At 44.7% G+C, this 14,460-nt stretch overlaps 2 protein-coding genes across 2 annotated transcripts in view; both read right to left on the minus strand.

Annotated features, from left to right (window-relative positions):
* LOC126384212 (zinc finger protein 135-like) overlaps positions 1-5,210 on the minus strand; it is an 18,698-nt gene extending 13,488 nt beyond the window's left edge. Inside the window, exons 1-2 of the mRNA XM_050035176.1 lie at positions 4,715-5,210; positions 981-2,297 (exon numbers count right to left, since the gene is read on the minus strand). Of these exons, the coding sequence (XP_049891133.1) occupies positions 981-2,297; positions 4,715-4,778 (1,381 nt within the window). The 5' untranslated portion in view covers positions 4,779-5,210. The remainder of the gene's footprint in view (positions 1-980; positions 2,298-4,714) is intronic.
* The window catches only part of LOC126384396 (oocyte zinc finger protein XlCOF6-like), a 164,070-nt gene that overhangs the window by 129,741 nt on the left and 19,869 nt on the right, over positions 1-14,460 (minus strand). The window lies entirely within an intron of this gene.

Below are 14,460 nucleotides of genomic sequence, written 5' to 3' on the forward strand. Positions count from 1 at the left end.
ACCTCCGCTGCTACAACTCCATCCTAGGGGAAACACTGCTGTGTGCGTTTTGTGCAACAGGTGGATGTGGTAGTCTACTGGTAGAGTAGAGAGAGAGCTAAGTAGCGTTGAAGTACAGTAGAGCAGGGCAGAGAGATGGAAGCAAAATATATTAAACCCGGTGTTAATACAGCAGAACTGGAGAGAAGGGTGAAAAATAAATAGAGGTGGGCATGGCTGAAGTAGGGCGCAAAATTATAGACGGAGAACGATTGACAAATTTTTCACTTTAAGTCCTGACACTGTCATTTTTGTGTAGGAATTAAGCTACAATACATGACATATGTTGTTTTAATTAATAAATACAGTGTGAATAAAGATTACATAACATAAAAATAACTGCAGGCTTTGTTATTTGATAGCCGCTTAAATTAAACAATTTTTATAGGGCAAGTAAAAACTGACTTCGGGCAAGTAGATCTCTGACCAACTTGCCCGACCGGGCAAGTGAAAAAAAACCTTAGTGTTGAACCCTGGCCTGTCTCACAATTAAGCTGGCTGAGATGAGTGATTTAAGCAAATAATAGCCCAGGCTACTAATGAGTCCCTCCAGGAATTCACGATGTTGCGTTCGCAACAATGCAAATTCAACCAATTTCCTGGGGCAGATTGGATCGTGTATTCTACAGTTACAAACCACTTCCTGTTTGGGTGGCAAAACATGGAAGTTTGATGCATACATACACACAACATTTGAAACCAATCGGATCAAATCTGCAGGAGGAGTTTGTTAAAGTGCAACCCATGGAAGTGGCAAAAAATGCACAAAAATTCAACATAAAATTCAAAATGGCCGACTTTCTGTTGGGTTTAGGGTATAGCTCCAAGAGGCTTTTTTGTACATTTTGGAGAGTTACATGTGCCAAAAAAGTTTCGTAGATGTGGATGAAAGCAGTTTACCGAATAATTGTGAATACTGCAACATTAGACCGTTCAACCACATTCAGAGCGAGTGTTACAAACTTCATCACTTCTCAGAGAGTTTAAACCTGACTGTTCTCCGGTCTCCTTCCAGTCATCAATACTGACTTCAATTTCAGCAACTAAAGAGTCTCCAGTCTTGTCATCAGTATCAAGTTGTAAATCTGGATCTGACTTCCTGGCTGGAGGCTCCGCGTCTTTGCTCTCCTGTGATGTCTGACACGAGAAGAACTGATGATTCCTGAGCTGATAAAGCCAGGTGAACCTGTGGTTACAGACGCCACAGCTGAATCGTTTGCCCCCAGCGTGATGCCCCATGTGACTCGTCAGACTTGCCTTGTGCATGAAACATTTCCCACAAACTGAGCAGCTGAAGGGTTTCTCTCCCGTGTGAGTTCTCATGTGCGTCTTCAGAACTTCATTTTGTATAAAACTTTTCCCGCAAACGGAGCAGCTGAACGGTTTCTCTCCGGTGTGGATCCTCAGGTGTTTCTGTAAACTCCCACTCTCCGTGAACGACTTCTGACACACTGAGCAGCTGAAGTTTTTCTCCCCCGTGTGCGTGATGACATGTCGCTTCAGGTTCGCCTTACAGCCAAAGCTTTTCCCGCAGTCCGAGCAGCTGAATGGTTTCTCTCCCGTGTGCGTTCTCATGTGTTCCTTTATTTGGGACTTGAAGCCAAATCGTTTCCCACACTCTGAGCAGCTGAAGGGTTTTTCTCCCGTGTGAGTTCTCATGTGATCCTCCAGGTCTCGTTTTCGTTTAAAGGTTTTACCACAAATGGAACAGATCAATGGTTTCTCAACAGCGCTACGTCTAGAATCACAGACAGGTACTTTATCGTTTTTCAGAGAGTTTGAACCTGACTGAGGTTCTCTGGTCTCCGTCCAATCATCACTGTCATCAGTCTCAGCCTCAGAAGAGTCTCTGGACACCGGTCGTACTTCAGCTACTAAAGAATCGTCAGGCTTCTCGTCCTCAGTATTTGGTTCTAAATCTGGTTCTGGATGTGAGTTCCTGTCTGGTCCTGGTCCTGGTCCTGGTCCTCCACAGTGGTGTCCCTCAGACTGAGGTTTCTCTTCATCATCTTCACTCTTCACAGGGACAGGAGTGAATGTGAACTTGGTGATATCAGCCTCCTCCAGCCCTTGAAGCTGCTCTCCCTCCTGACTGCTCCACAGTTCCTCCTCTTCCTCTTTAATGTGTGGGGGCTCTGGGTCCTCCTGGTCCACACTGGAGCTCCACTCCTGCTGCTCAGGGAGAACCTCTTCTTTAACCACCAACAGCTGCTGGACGTCTGCACCCACCATCACTTCCTGGACGTCTGAAGCTAAAACTGAAACACAAACACACAGACGTTAAAAGAAAAGAGGACATTTATTAAAGTGCTCTACTTGAATAAAACTTTGTGGGACTTGCCTTGATAATTTCCACTTTCTGCTCCTTTCTACTCCACGACATCTGAGAGAAATACTGGATTCTTTACTGCACTACATTTATATGAAAGCTAGAATTACTTTGCTACAAAGGGTGTTTGTTGTCAAAAATTAATCTTAAATTACCAGAATAAAGTTGAGATTAAACTCGTAATTTTAGGAGAAAAAAAGTCACAGATTAAGACCTGAAAGTCGGTAACATGGTATATGAAGCGACAAAGTGTGTCCAAACAGTGTTGGTGGTGACAGTAAAATTTAGCGATTTAGCAGGACTAAAGTAATATAACACATTACTTAGAGATTTCTGAATAGTTTTCGGAAATGAATGAATGAAAGTAATATGGGTGGCACGGTGGTGTAGTGGTTAGCACTGTCTCCTCACATCAAGAGGGGTCCTAGTTAAAACCCAGGGTGGGGGAGCCCCTCTGTGTGAAGTTTGCATGTTCTCCACGTGTCAGCGTGGGTTTCCTCCAGGTGCTCCGACATGTTCTCCCTGTGTCAGCGTGGGTTTCCTCCAGGTGCTCCAGCTTCCTCCCACAGTCCAAAGACACGCAGGTTAATTGGTGACTCTAAATTGTCCGTAGGTGTGAATGTGAGTGTGAATGGTTGTCTGTCTCTATGTGTTAGGCCTGTGATAGTCTGGTGACCTGTCCAGGGTGAACTCTGCCTCTCACCCAGTGCCAGCTGCAGGGTTGGAAATTAGGACCCGCGGCTGAATTTGGCTGGTGGATTTTAACCTACTGAACTGTTCCATAAAGAAGTCGACTCAATTAGAGGCCGTTAGTAGAGTTGTGTGTCGTCGCTGCTTCTTCTTGACCAGTCTGAGTAAGGTTTTTCTTCGTCTTCTTCTTTCCGTTTACTGGCTGTACCCTACAATGTAGGCTGATGTGCACCTCCCCAGAAATGTAACTACATGTCGCAGCAACGCAGACCTCCTGTCTGTCTCTGTAAGGTGAAACCATTTCCCTCAGTGGAATCCGTGTACCCTTCCTTCTTTCGTTTTTCCGTTTCAAAACCAAATCAGAAAAACAATCTCGTTTGTTTACTGTCCTGTCAGTGTCTATCTCTCTCTCTCTCTCTCTCTCTCTCTCTCTCTCTCACACGCACACACACACTCGCGTGCAGAGAACCAGGGCGGGTCTTCTGCTGACTCGATGATGACTCTAAACACAGTATGATCTAATAGCAACAGTTCTGCTGTATCATAAATTGTCATCGACCCTCACCCTGCTTTAACCCACCGCTGAATGTTGCCTCTCGTCGGAAAGTCCACCACGGGCCACAGAAAATACTCCTTGTACACATTCCCACTGACAGAACTATCCATTCGTGGAGAACCAAACATGTCGAGTGATTTCTGTTGTTCTTTTTTCCTGTTTTTCAGTTCTGGTTTTAAAACAGAAAAACGAAAGAACAAAGCATACACGGATTCAGTGGAAACAAAGCTTTGATTTACTTTAATTTCACAGATAAGAAACAATAAATTGTGAAGACAATAAAGCCTCCACAAAAATAGCATTTTAAGTTTTGTGTGTGATTTATCCTGGCTTCATATGAGCAGAGGAAATCTCTGCTAGCTGCTAGGCTAATTTATACAATGTATAAAGTAGCTCAGTCCATAGGGACTTGGGTTGGGAACCGGAGGGTCGCCTGTTCGAGTCCCCGTCCGGACCAAATATGGAGCATGGACTGGTGGCTGGAGAGGTGCCAGTTCACCTCCTGGGCACTGCCGAGGTGCCCTTGAGCAAGGTACCGAACCCCCCAACCGCTCGGGGCGCCTCACCAAGGGCAGCCCCCTCACTCTGACATCTCTCCACTTTGTGCATGTATAGGTGCTGTTTGTGCATGTGTGTGTCTTTCAGACCTGTGTGTAATTGACAAGCAAGAGTGAAAACACTGAATTTCCGCTCAGGGGGATTAATAAAGGAAATAAACTTAAACTTAAACTTAAAATGTCATAGGCTTGTGCTAATAACGTTAGCATATTGTATTTGTGGAGGTTTTAATAATGATGATAAATAATATTTTTATTTATGTGTGCATTTTGGTTTTGGAGCATCTGAAGTGTGTGCGATACTTATGAAATTAAATATTAAACCGATGCTTTATACAAGAACAGTGTGTCGTAGCTGATCCTCCAGCTGACAGGAGGATCACTGTACCCTCAGTGTGACGTCACACTAACTGGAACCCAGTCCTAGCTTCTTTCAAACCAGTCACAGTAAAGATAGAACACGTTAGCTTCGGGAGCTAGCTGTGGCTAACAGGCTAACGTTAGCTTTAGCACCATTAGCAGAGTGGCAGAAAGGAAACAAACCTTCACCTCGCGGCTTCGCTTCCGGTTTTAAAACCACTTCCAGTTGTTTCCGGTGTCGGTCCATCTCTGATTAACGAACTAAGTCATCGGTGTTTCTACCGTTATTTGATGCAACTAACGGTTTCTCTCTGCTAACTGCTCCCGATGTTGAGGCCGGAAACACGTCGACGATCATTTCCGGGGTACTAATTTCAAAGTAAAATCCTCTTTAAGGACCGACCATAGATACATTTTGGCCCAATTCCAATCCGGCCCCTAAAGACTCAAGCCCTGAACCCTCACTGACTTAACTGACGTCAGCTGTAAGTGAGTGAGTGTGAGAGTCTGAAAGGGCTCCGGATGCTACAAACAGGAATGGGACAGCACTTATCCCCCTCTCTACAAAATGTTGTTGATCATTTATCGGTTATTGTCAGCACGCACAAGGCGTGTGAGGGATAGACTCCCTGATCAGTCAATCCTTATCCAAGCACTTGTGTTGCAAAATGGGCAAGAGGTAAGTTTAAAATAATGAATTTAGTGTGTTTTTACCATATGCATGCTTTTTCTAAACTAGCATCAAAAGTGCTGTAAGTGATATAGTGATATCTATCTTATATATATATCTATATCGTTACCGTTTGCAGATCTGCCGACCGTGTTTATTTGTTTACGTTTTTTTAACACTTCCGGTGTTCCGAGGGCAACCCCTGTATTTGACGTCACAACGCTATGAACTGTGGGTAATTTCCTTACCGTAAGTCCGCATCGATGCTGACCTACGGTAAGGGGGCATAAAGGGCTCACTCACTGACTCCACGATTTGACAATGGGACAGCCCTCACACACTCACATACTTCACATGAACGCGCCTCTCAGTCAGTGAGTCTGTAAGGGATCGGATTGGAATTGGGCCACAATCATAGATGACTCATTCCTGTGGCTACTGTGCGTCAACGTCGCCGCCATCTTGGATAGGTCACTGCCGGCTGGCTAGTACTGTTGTGTATGGAGATAAGTCTTCAGCGAACTCGGCGTGCTCACTCAAAAGTCTCAAAGTGTAATTCGGTGCTGGTCCAAAAATTACAGCAAAGCAGAAAAACCCGACAGCACTCACTAATAAGTATAATACTTAATATAATATAGTGGATTGAACAGCAGCAGTCAAACGGACACGTTTCAGCTCATAGCCGTCCTCAGCGTTAGGAAATGACCACTTTAGAATGAAAATACAGACAGTACTTAGTGACCCTCATGACGACAAGAAATCCAGTGTAGTTTTTTAATCCACAAAACTCGTTCGGGGTATCGGAGGATAACAGCTACACTTGAAGTGCATGGAACCCACATTTTGAAATGTAATAAAACTCCGCTAATGCATTTCAAAAACGTCAGAACGGCTCGTCCGTCGTAATCCAAGTACCCTGAAGCCGCAGCATGCATACTGACTTGAAAAGATGTAATTTACTCCACTTTAATAGCATCATTTCTCACCGTGGTCAGTTAGCCTGCAGGAGTGCTGTGTTTACATGGCAACTCGCGCGAGACTTGAGAACTAGCACCACCACTAGCCATCAGCTAGTCTTGCGCGAGTTGCCATGTAAACACAGCACTCCTGCAGGGCAGGCTAACTGATGTTAGCTGTTAGCAGTTGGTGATCTTATTTGTCAGCAGCTAGTTGATATTAGCTGTTAGCAGCTAGTTGATGTTAGCTGTTAGCAGCTAGTTAACTTTATGTAGCCGGAGGTTGTCTCCCTCCTTGCCACTATTCGGCACTGTGTTTGCTTTCCAACCACCGTGATTGCGGGGCGGTGCCATGCGCACCGTTATATTCAGGTGTGAGGCCGCGCCCCGTCCTCTCTTCCGCTCCTCGCTTGCTCCCGTGGTGGCTGTGGCGTGGCGTGTCAGCGTTGTTTGGCGTGCAGCGTTTGCTTGGTGCAGCCGTCGTTTGGTGCAGCCGTCCTGTGTTTGTGACCGCCATTGAGGCACACAAATCTTCTCTACCCCGCGTAGCTGACTGCTTGGTCCGGGGGAGGCGGGAGTGGCTCGCTGGAGCCTCGTTGTGTTCAGCTACTGGTCCGCTCTGGCCGTGTGTGTTTAAAGCTGCGTCCTGTGAGGCTCGCATCCGCTGGTTGTTTATGTTCGCTGTGCATGCCTGGCACCCCTGTGGCCTGTAACTCTGGCCATCACTGACCATCACTCCTGGAGCTGCGTTGCTGTTTTGGTTTTTATGTTCTAATTCTGTTTTGGTTATTCTGTTTTGGCTTTTCTGGTTTTGGTTCTTTTCTTTCTTTTCTTTTCTCTTCATTTTGGTGTTTGGTTTCCTGTTTAAAATTTGTTTGTTTTTTTTTTGGTATTTGTTTGCTGCGGGGCGGACTACGCTTTGGCCCGACGCGGCTGGTTGCCGCCTGGACCTATTGACTGAGGTCCCATTGATTTAAGGGCTGTGCTGGGGCCTACATGATTGCCCCTGCCACCAACCATGATCTCTTTATTTTAAACCTTGTGTTAATTTGTTTCATTCGTGTTTCTTTGGTGGTTCTTTTCAATTAGTTCAGTAATTTTCTCTTTATCTTTTTGGGTTATTAATTGTGATAAATTGATTTAATTATTCATATTTTCTTGTATTGGATTTCAGTTGGGTTAAATTAGGTTCATTAAATTACGGTTCTTTTGTAATTTTTATTAGTTAGTCCACACCAATTTTTGTTTAGTCCTTGGGCATGTTTTATTAATCCTTGTTCTTTTTTTTTTGTTCAGGTGCTGGCGGCTGACGGCGGCAGTTTGACCCCTGGTGGTGGTGCATTCTTCACAAACCCCCTCCCTTTTTTTGTTGTGTGTGTGTGCAGTGTCACGGGTGGTTTATTTTGAGGATCCCTTCTCCCTTTTTGGTTTCTGCCGCATGGTAAGCCCCAGCCCTGACCTTATTCCCCTCCCCTGTCCAAGTGCCTATTTTATTTTATGTGTGGTGTGTGACACATTGTTTCTTTTCTTTTGTATAATTTAGTTTAATAAAGTTTATTTTATTTTTTTTTAAATTACAAACCGTCTCGCCCCAGTGGTTTACGAATCTGTGTGACCTGATCTAGTTAAAATCTTAGTCTAGTATTTCCTGGGGTGCAATTCCCCAGGTGGCGTTGTCGGACACCTGAATCTTGATACTGATATTTAAACCCCCAACTCGCCACATTTAGCTGTTGCAGCTAGTTAGCGGACAGCAGCTTGTTAACATTAGCTGTTTGCAACAAGTTAATGTTAGCTGTTGCCTGTTAGCAGTTGATGACATTAGCTGTTAGCAGCGAGTTAACAGTAGCTGGTAGCAGCTCATTAACGTTGGCTGTTGGCTATCAGCAGCTGATTAACATCTCAGCTGTTGCCTGTTAGCAGTTGGTGATTCTTGCTATTAGCAGCTAATTAACATTAGCTGTTTGGAACAAGTTTATGTTAGCTGTTGCTTGTTAGCAGTTGGTGACATTAGTTGTTAGTGGGTAGTTACCATTAGGATTAAGATGTCAGTAGCTAGTTACCATTAGCGGCCAGCAGCTAGTTAACAATAACATTTAGCTGTTTGCAGTTAGCTAACGTTAGCTTTTAGCTGTTTGCAACTAGTTAATTACCTGTTGCCTATTAGCAGCTAGTAACGTAAGCTGTTAGCTGTTTGCAGCTAGTTAACACCAACAAACTTTCAACCTCTTCAGTTAATATTTATTTAAATTTGCTTAACATATATTTAGCATTAGTTTAGCATCACTTTAACATCAGTCTGGCATTGGTTTAGTATCACGACGACGCAGCGAAGGTCGACATTTTGCCAAAACACAGTAATTTGTCATTAACTTAAGCAGACTTGGTTCAATCTGCCTGAAACTGGACACGCTCCTTCATAGTCCAGACCTGGACACATAATATGAGTTTTGTCGACAGGCGTGGCTTAATGCATTGGCCACGCCCCTTAAACAGCAGCCCCCATGGCATGTTTTCTCGACATGCACGGAAGTTGGTACACACATGTATCACGCCCTGACGCACACAAAAACCCTCTTGGACCAATAGGCCAGACCCAACAGGAAGTCGTCCATTTTAAATTTCATGGTAAATTTTGGTGTTTTCCATGCTTCACATTTTAACGAACTCCTCTTGCAAACATAATCTGATTGCCTTCAATCCTGGTGTGCACCATCTCGACAACTCTGTGATCAAAATTTGGTAAAAGATTTGGTCAGCATTGAATGGTGCGGCCGGGGCATGGCATCAAATATTAAAGTCTCGCCATGAAACACAAAAATCTTATAACCTTGGCATAGTTGGTCTGATCACCCGCAAACTTCACAGGATTGATGACAGTCCCGCCCTGAACACATCTACATCCCAATAATGATTTTTTTGCTTTGAGGTGCCAAGGGGGCTCGGTAGCACCCCCTAGAAAATGTCAACGAAGCAGCCCCTGCAGTAAGTTTTGCTTACAAGCATGAAAATTGGTAGGCTTATGTAACATCCCAAGACATACAAAAAAGCCTCTTGAAGCAATACTCTAAACCTGACAGGAAGTCAGCCATTTTGAATTTGTTTCATTTTGGTGCAGTTTTTTTGGCCATTTCCAGGGGTCATACTTTAACAAACTCCTACAGATTGACTTCACATTTGCTGTGTGCCATCTTAAGACCGTTGACATCAAAATTTGTTTAAAGCTTGAGTTTTCGTTGAACCTAATGACCATGGCGAGACGTGGAATTTCCAATACAATAAAGTACAAAACAAGAAGTGGTTTGTAACTCCAGAATACATGGTCCAACCTGCCTCTAACTTTACATGTTTAAAAATCAATATTTTTTCTCAAGTTTGTAAAACTGGTTGCAACAGCTGCACTGAAACAGAAGCTTAGAAATTACAGGAACAGACACACCCAAGTTATTTTCAAGTTCTGTTTTTATTCCACTTAATAATCAGTCTATTAAAACTTCTGAACTTGAACTTCTGGACTGCTTAAAAACCATCGTAAAAACAGAATTTAAATGGATCACATTAACGGTTGTCACAATGGCTGTTGTACTAAATCTAGGTTAAACAGGGAGGGAAACAAGTCTGATATCAATAGATAAAATATTCACATGCTAAACTAAAGTTACTGCACATCGGAACAAGGAAACTTGGAAGTAAAATCTTTAGAAGAAGATGAACGTAAAACTTCAATTAAAAGCCTAGTCTCGTTTACTACCCCGGTGTAGCTACACATTTTGACAAATGCAGGCCTGTCTCAAATAGAAGCCTGGTCTAGTTGCAAGTCTTTTTATAGAAGTTCTTTGGCTGTATAAAACCAGATTGTTGACAATCCATGTTAGTTAGCTATTTCGCGCATATTTCGCACTTTTCCCATCTTTGCTGAGCAACAATTTTGTTTTAAAGGCCTGTCTCAAATATAGGCCTGTTGAGTACAGTGATTTATGCAAATGAAGGCTGGGCAAAGAATTGAAGTTTTACGATATTTAAATTTTTTCACTCTGTTGTCATAAACTTACAAAAACCAGATACACACACAAACAGGACCTATACATGCATTAAATGAAGGGGTGTCAGGGCGACAGGCACCCTGAGCATGTGGGGGTTCGGTGCCTTGTTCAAGGGCACCTGAACTGGCGCCTCTCCGGTTATAAATCCACACCTCATATTTGGTTCTCAACCCAAATCCGTATGGACAGAGCTACTGCCACCCCTGAATAACAACCAAATCACTCTGCTATATCAAAAACCACATTGAAGAAAAACACGAGCATGTACAGTTACCAGAACGTCTTTTTCAAGTTATATTCAGACTTTGGTTACGGCACAAAGACTCTACTGTAGAACAAAAAGAGGGACGTAATGACAGAAGCTGCAGAGTCGTTAGCATTGTCATCTCACAGCAAAAGGGTTCCTGCCTTGAACTCTGGGTGAGGGGTTCTCCCCTTCCGTGTGGAGTTCGCCTGTTCTCCCCTTGTCACAGTGGGTTTCCTCCAGGTGCTCCAGTTTCCTCCCACAGTCCAAAGACATGCAGGTTAATTGATGACTCTGGTGACGAGCTCGGCCCACTTGACATGCTGCTGTGTTGTGCTATGGCCTATTCAAGTGATGAAATTTGTTATTTACATGACACCACCTGAACGCAACACAGGCTCCACTCCAACTGAGTGTATGTAGCGTCGTATTTGACTGTGCGTAACAGCCGTCTTTTGATGGTCATTTACACACTGTCCATAACAATAAATATGTCAAGTAACAAACTGTGTCAGATTCAGGTCGGGTTCGGTTATAATTGTCTCAAAGAAAATGTGGCCTGAGCCGCACTCTAGTGTGCTCAACTGTGTGTGCGCACGTGTCTGTGTGTGTGTGCGCATTGGGGCAGAACTCTGGCATACGCGATACAGAGAGCAGAGGAGAATTCTAAACGCGGAACCATGTAGAGACAGAAATGACATGCCGTCATGTAAATACGATAAATAACTAACTCAATTTAATTAGTTTAATAAAGGACAAGGTATAGACCTGTTCTATAGGAAAGGTAACCTTACATTACTTCTGTTGTGATCTGGAGCTATATAGAAAATACAATTATATAAAATAAACTTGACCCTCAAAGGGGGCGGGGGGTGCCGTTGGGTGGCCGGGGTGCCCCCCAATATAATGGCAGGGAAAACACTGATTTCAATCCTGCCGTGAAAAACCGGCCTAAAATTCGTCTCTGAAACTTCACTTACTTCGGGCGCTCTCACCAACACACTCATGTTTGTTCACCAAATCGAGCCGAGCGAATCTTTTGTCACAAACACTGCAACCAAACGGTTTCTCCCTTAAATGGACAACCACGTGTCGTCTCAAATGACTCTCTCGTGTGTACCTTTTCCCACAAACTGAACAGTTAAACGGTCTCTCCCCTGTGTGGACAATCAAGTGTTGTTTTAAATTGGCCCTTTGTGTGAATGTTTTGCCGCAATCTGAGCAACGAAACGGTCTCTCCCCCGTGTGGACAACCGAGTGTTGTTTCAAATCTTGCTTTACTGAGAATGTTTTCTGACAAATTAGACAACTAAATGGTTTCTCCCCCGTGTGGACAGCCAAGTGTCGTCTCAAATGGCTCGTTTGAGTGAATGTTTTCCCACAGTCTGGACAACTAAATGGTCTCTCCCCTGTGTGGAGACGCGAGTGTCGTTCCAAGTCTTTCCTTCGTGAAAATGTTTTACTACAGACCGAACAATTAAATGGTTTCTCCCCTGTGTGGACAAGCAAGTGTCGCTTCAAGTCTTCCTTTAATGTGAAGGATTTGCTACAAATTGAACAACTATATGGTTTCTCCCCTGTGTGGACAACCAAGTGTCGACTCAGATGCCCCTTCTGTGTGAATGATTTGCCACAATCTGAGCAACTAAATGGTTTCTCCCCTGTGTGGACAAGACGGTGTTTTTCCAGAGCTATCTTTTGAGTGAATCTTTTACTACACAGCAAGCAACCAAATGGTTTCTCTCCAGTATGGATTCTCAGGTGTTTCGCTAAATTTCCACTGCTGCCAAAACTTGTTTTACAAACCAAGCAGCTAAAACGTTTTCCTTTTCTATGACCTCTGAAGTGCACCTTCAGCTCTGAGCTTTCTACAAATGTTTCACCACAGATGGAGCAACTAAAGGGTTTTTCCACATTGTGGACTTCAGAGTCTTCCTGTAGACCTCCCTCATGGTCGAAGCTTCTTGCACATTCAGATAAGCTAACTGAAGCTATTTCATTATTACATTCCATATCGCCGACAGGTACTTCATCAAAACCTGACTGAGGTTCTCTGGTCTCCTTCCAGTCGTTGCTGTCGTCAGTCTCAGCTTCAGAATGGTCTCTGGTCTTGTCCTCAGTATCTGGTTGTAAATCTAGATCTGGATCTGGACCTGAGTTGTTGTTCGGTTCAGGTCCTTCACAGTCCTCTCCATCAGTTTCAGAAGAGTCTCTGGGCGCTGGTCGCATTCCTTCTCCTCCGGGGACTGGTTGTACTCCTCCACAGTGGTCTCCATCAGCTTCAGATTGGTCTGCAGTCTTGTCCTCAGTATCTGGTTGTAAATCTGGAACTGGATCAGAGTCCTCGTCTGGTTCTGGTCCCCCACATTCCTCTCCATCAGCTTCAGATTGGTCTCCAGTCTTGTCCTCAGTATCTGGTTGTAAATCTGGAACTGGATCAGAGTCCTCTTCTGGTTCTGGTCCCCCACATTCCTCTCCATCATCTTCAGAAGAGTGTCCGGGCACTGGTCGCACTCCTCCTCCAGGCACTGGTCCTGGTCCTGGTCCTCCACAGTGGTGTCCCTCAGACTGAGGTTTCTCTTCATCATCTTCACTCTTCACAGGGACAGGAGTGAATGTGAACTTGGTGATATCAACCTCCTCCAGCCCTTGAAGCTGCTCTCCCTCCTGACTGCTCCAGAGTTCCTCCTCTTCCTCTTTAATGTGTGGGGGCTCTGGGTCCTCCTGGTCCACACTGGAGCTCCACTCCTGCTGCTCAGGGGGAACCTCTTCTTTAACCACCAACAGCTGCTGCTGGACATCTGCAGGAAACAGGAAACACACAAACACGCATTGAGACAAACTGTGATTTAATGCTGACTTGGGGTGTAACACTGTCTGGTATAATTTGTTCAGTTTTTTTCAAAGAGAGGTTGTAAAATCCCGAGGTGTTCCCAGACCAGATGAGATCTATAATCCCTCCAATGTGTTCTGGGTCTTCCCCGGGGCCTCCTACCAGTGGGACGTGTCCAGAACAGATGTTCTTCTTCTTATGGATTTCCGATAGGCTGTATATCTAGCGAAATGCTGCCCTCCACAGGTCATGACAAGCTACTAATTAAATCTTCTCATATAATCCAGTAAAGTGGAGGTATTTCCTGATCAGATGTTGAACCACCTCAACATGAAGGAGCAGCGGCTCTACTCCGAGCTCCCTCCAGATGTCTGACTCCTCCCCCTATCTCTAAGGCTGAGCCCAGACACCCTACAGAGGAAACTCATTTCAGACGCTTATATCTGTGACCTCATTTTTTCAGTCACTACCCAGAGCTCATGACCATAGGTGAGGGTTGGGACGGACCCAGAGCTCATGACCATAGGTGAGGGTTGGGACGGAGATGGACCAGGAAATGGAAAGCTTTGCCTTCTGGCGGTTCATGGCTGATCCATCTCACGCTCCATTCTTCCTTCACTCATCAGCAAGACCCTGGGATACTTGAACTCCCTTTGAGAATCACCACTTAAACATGGTGGAGGGGTTTGCGTGAACCTGTGATCCTGGGAGATGTGTTTTCCGGGGCTAAAATGGTGGTTCCAGGGAAGGGGCCAGACTAAGAGAGATTCAAGAAGACTGATGAAACAGAATATTCGGACTTTGAGTACCTTGGGGCCTGGTCGGGCTCAGCCCAAATAAATAACATGGAGACGTTGCCCTGTGGGCCCACCACCTGCAGGGACAGGAATCAGAGTTCGGTGCACTGTGTGCTGGGTGGCAGACAGGGGCAGGGCCCCGGGCGTACTGATCCCTGGCACCGCGATATTATCATGCATCCCACCTAGGGGTGGGCGGTATACCGGTTTGTACCGAAAACCGGTATTTATTTTCGTTATGATACGAATTTTTCATATACCGCAATACCGGTGAATAGCCCAAACAACGTCCGGAACGTGCGCGGCGGGAAAGTGTTTCAGCGGGGATTTTTTTTTCATGCATTTACCCATATTTATCCGTGACATTGTGTAAATGTCTGTGGCGT

The sequence above is a fragment of the Epinephelus moara genome, chromosome 22 (genome assembly GCF_006386435.1).
Source record: "Epinephelus moara isolate mb chromosome 22, YSFRI_EMoa_1.0, whole genome shotgun sequence".
In the NCBI taxonomy this organism is placed as follows: Eukaryota; Metazoa; Chordata; class Actinopteri; order Perciformes; family Serranidae; genus Epinephelus; species Epinephelus moara.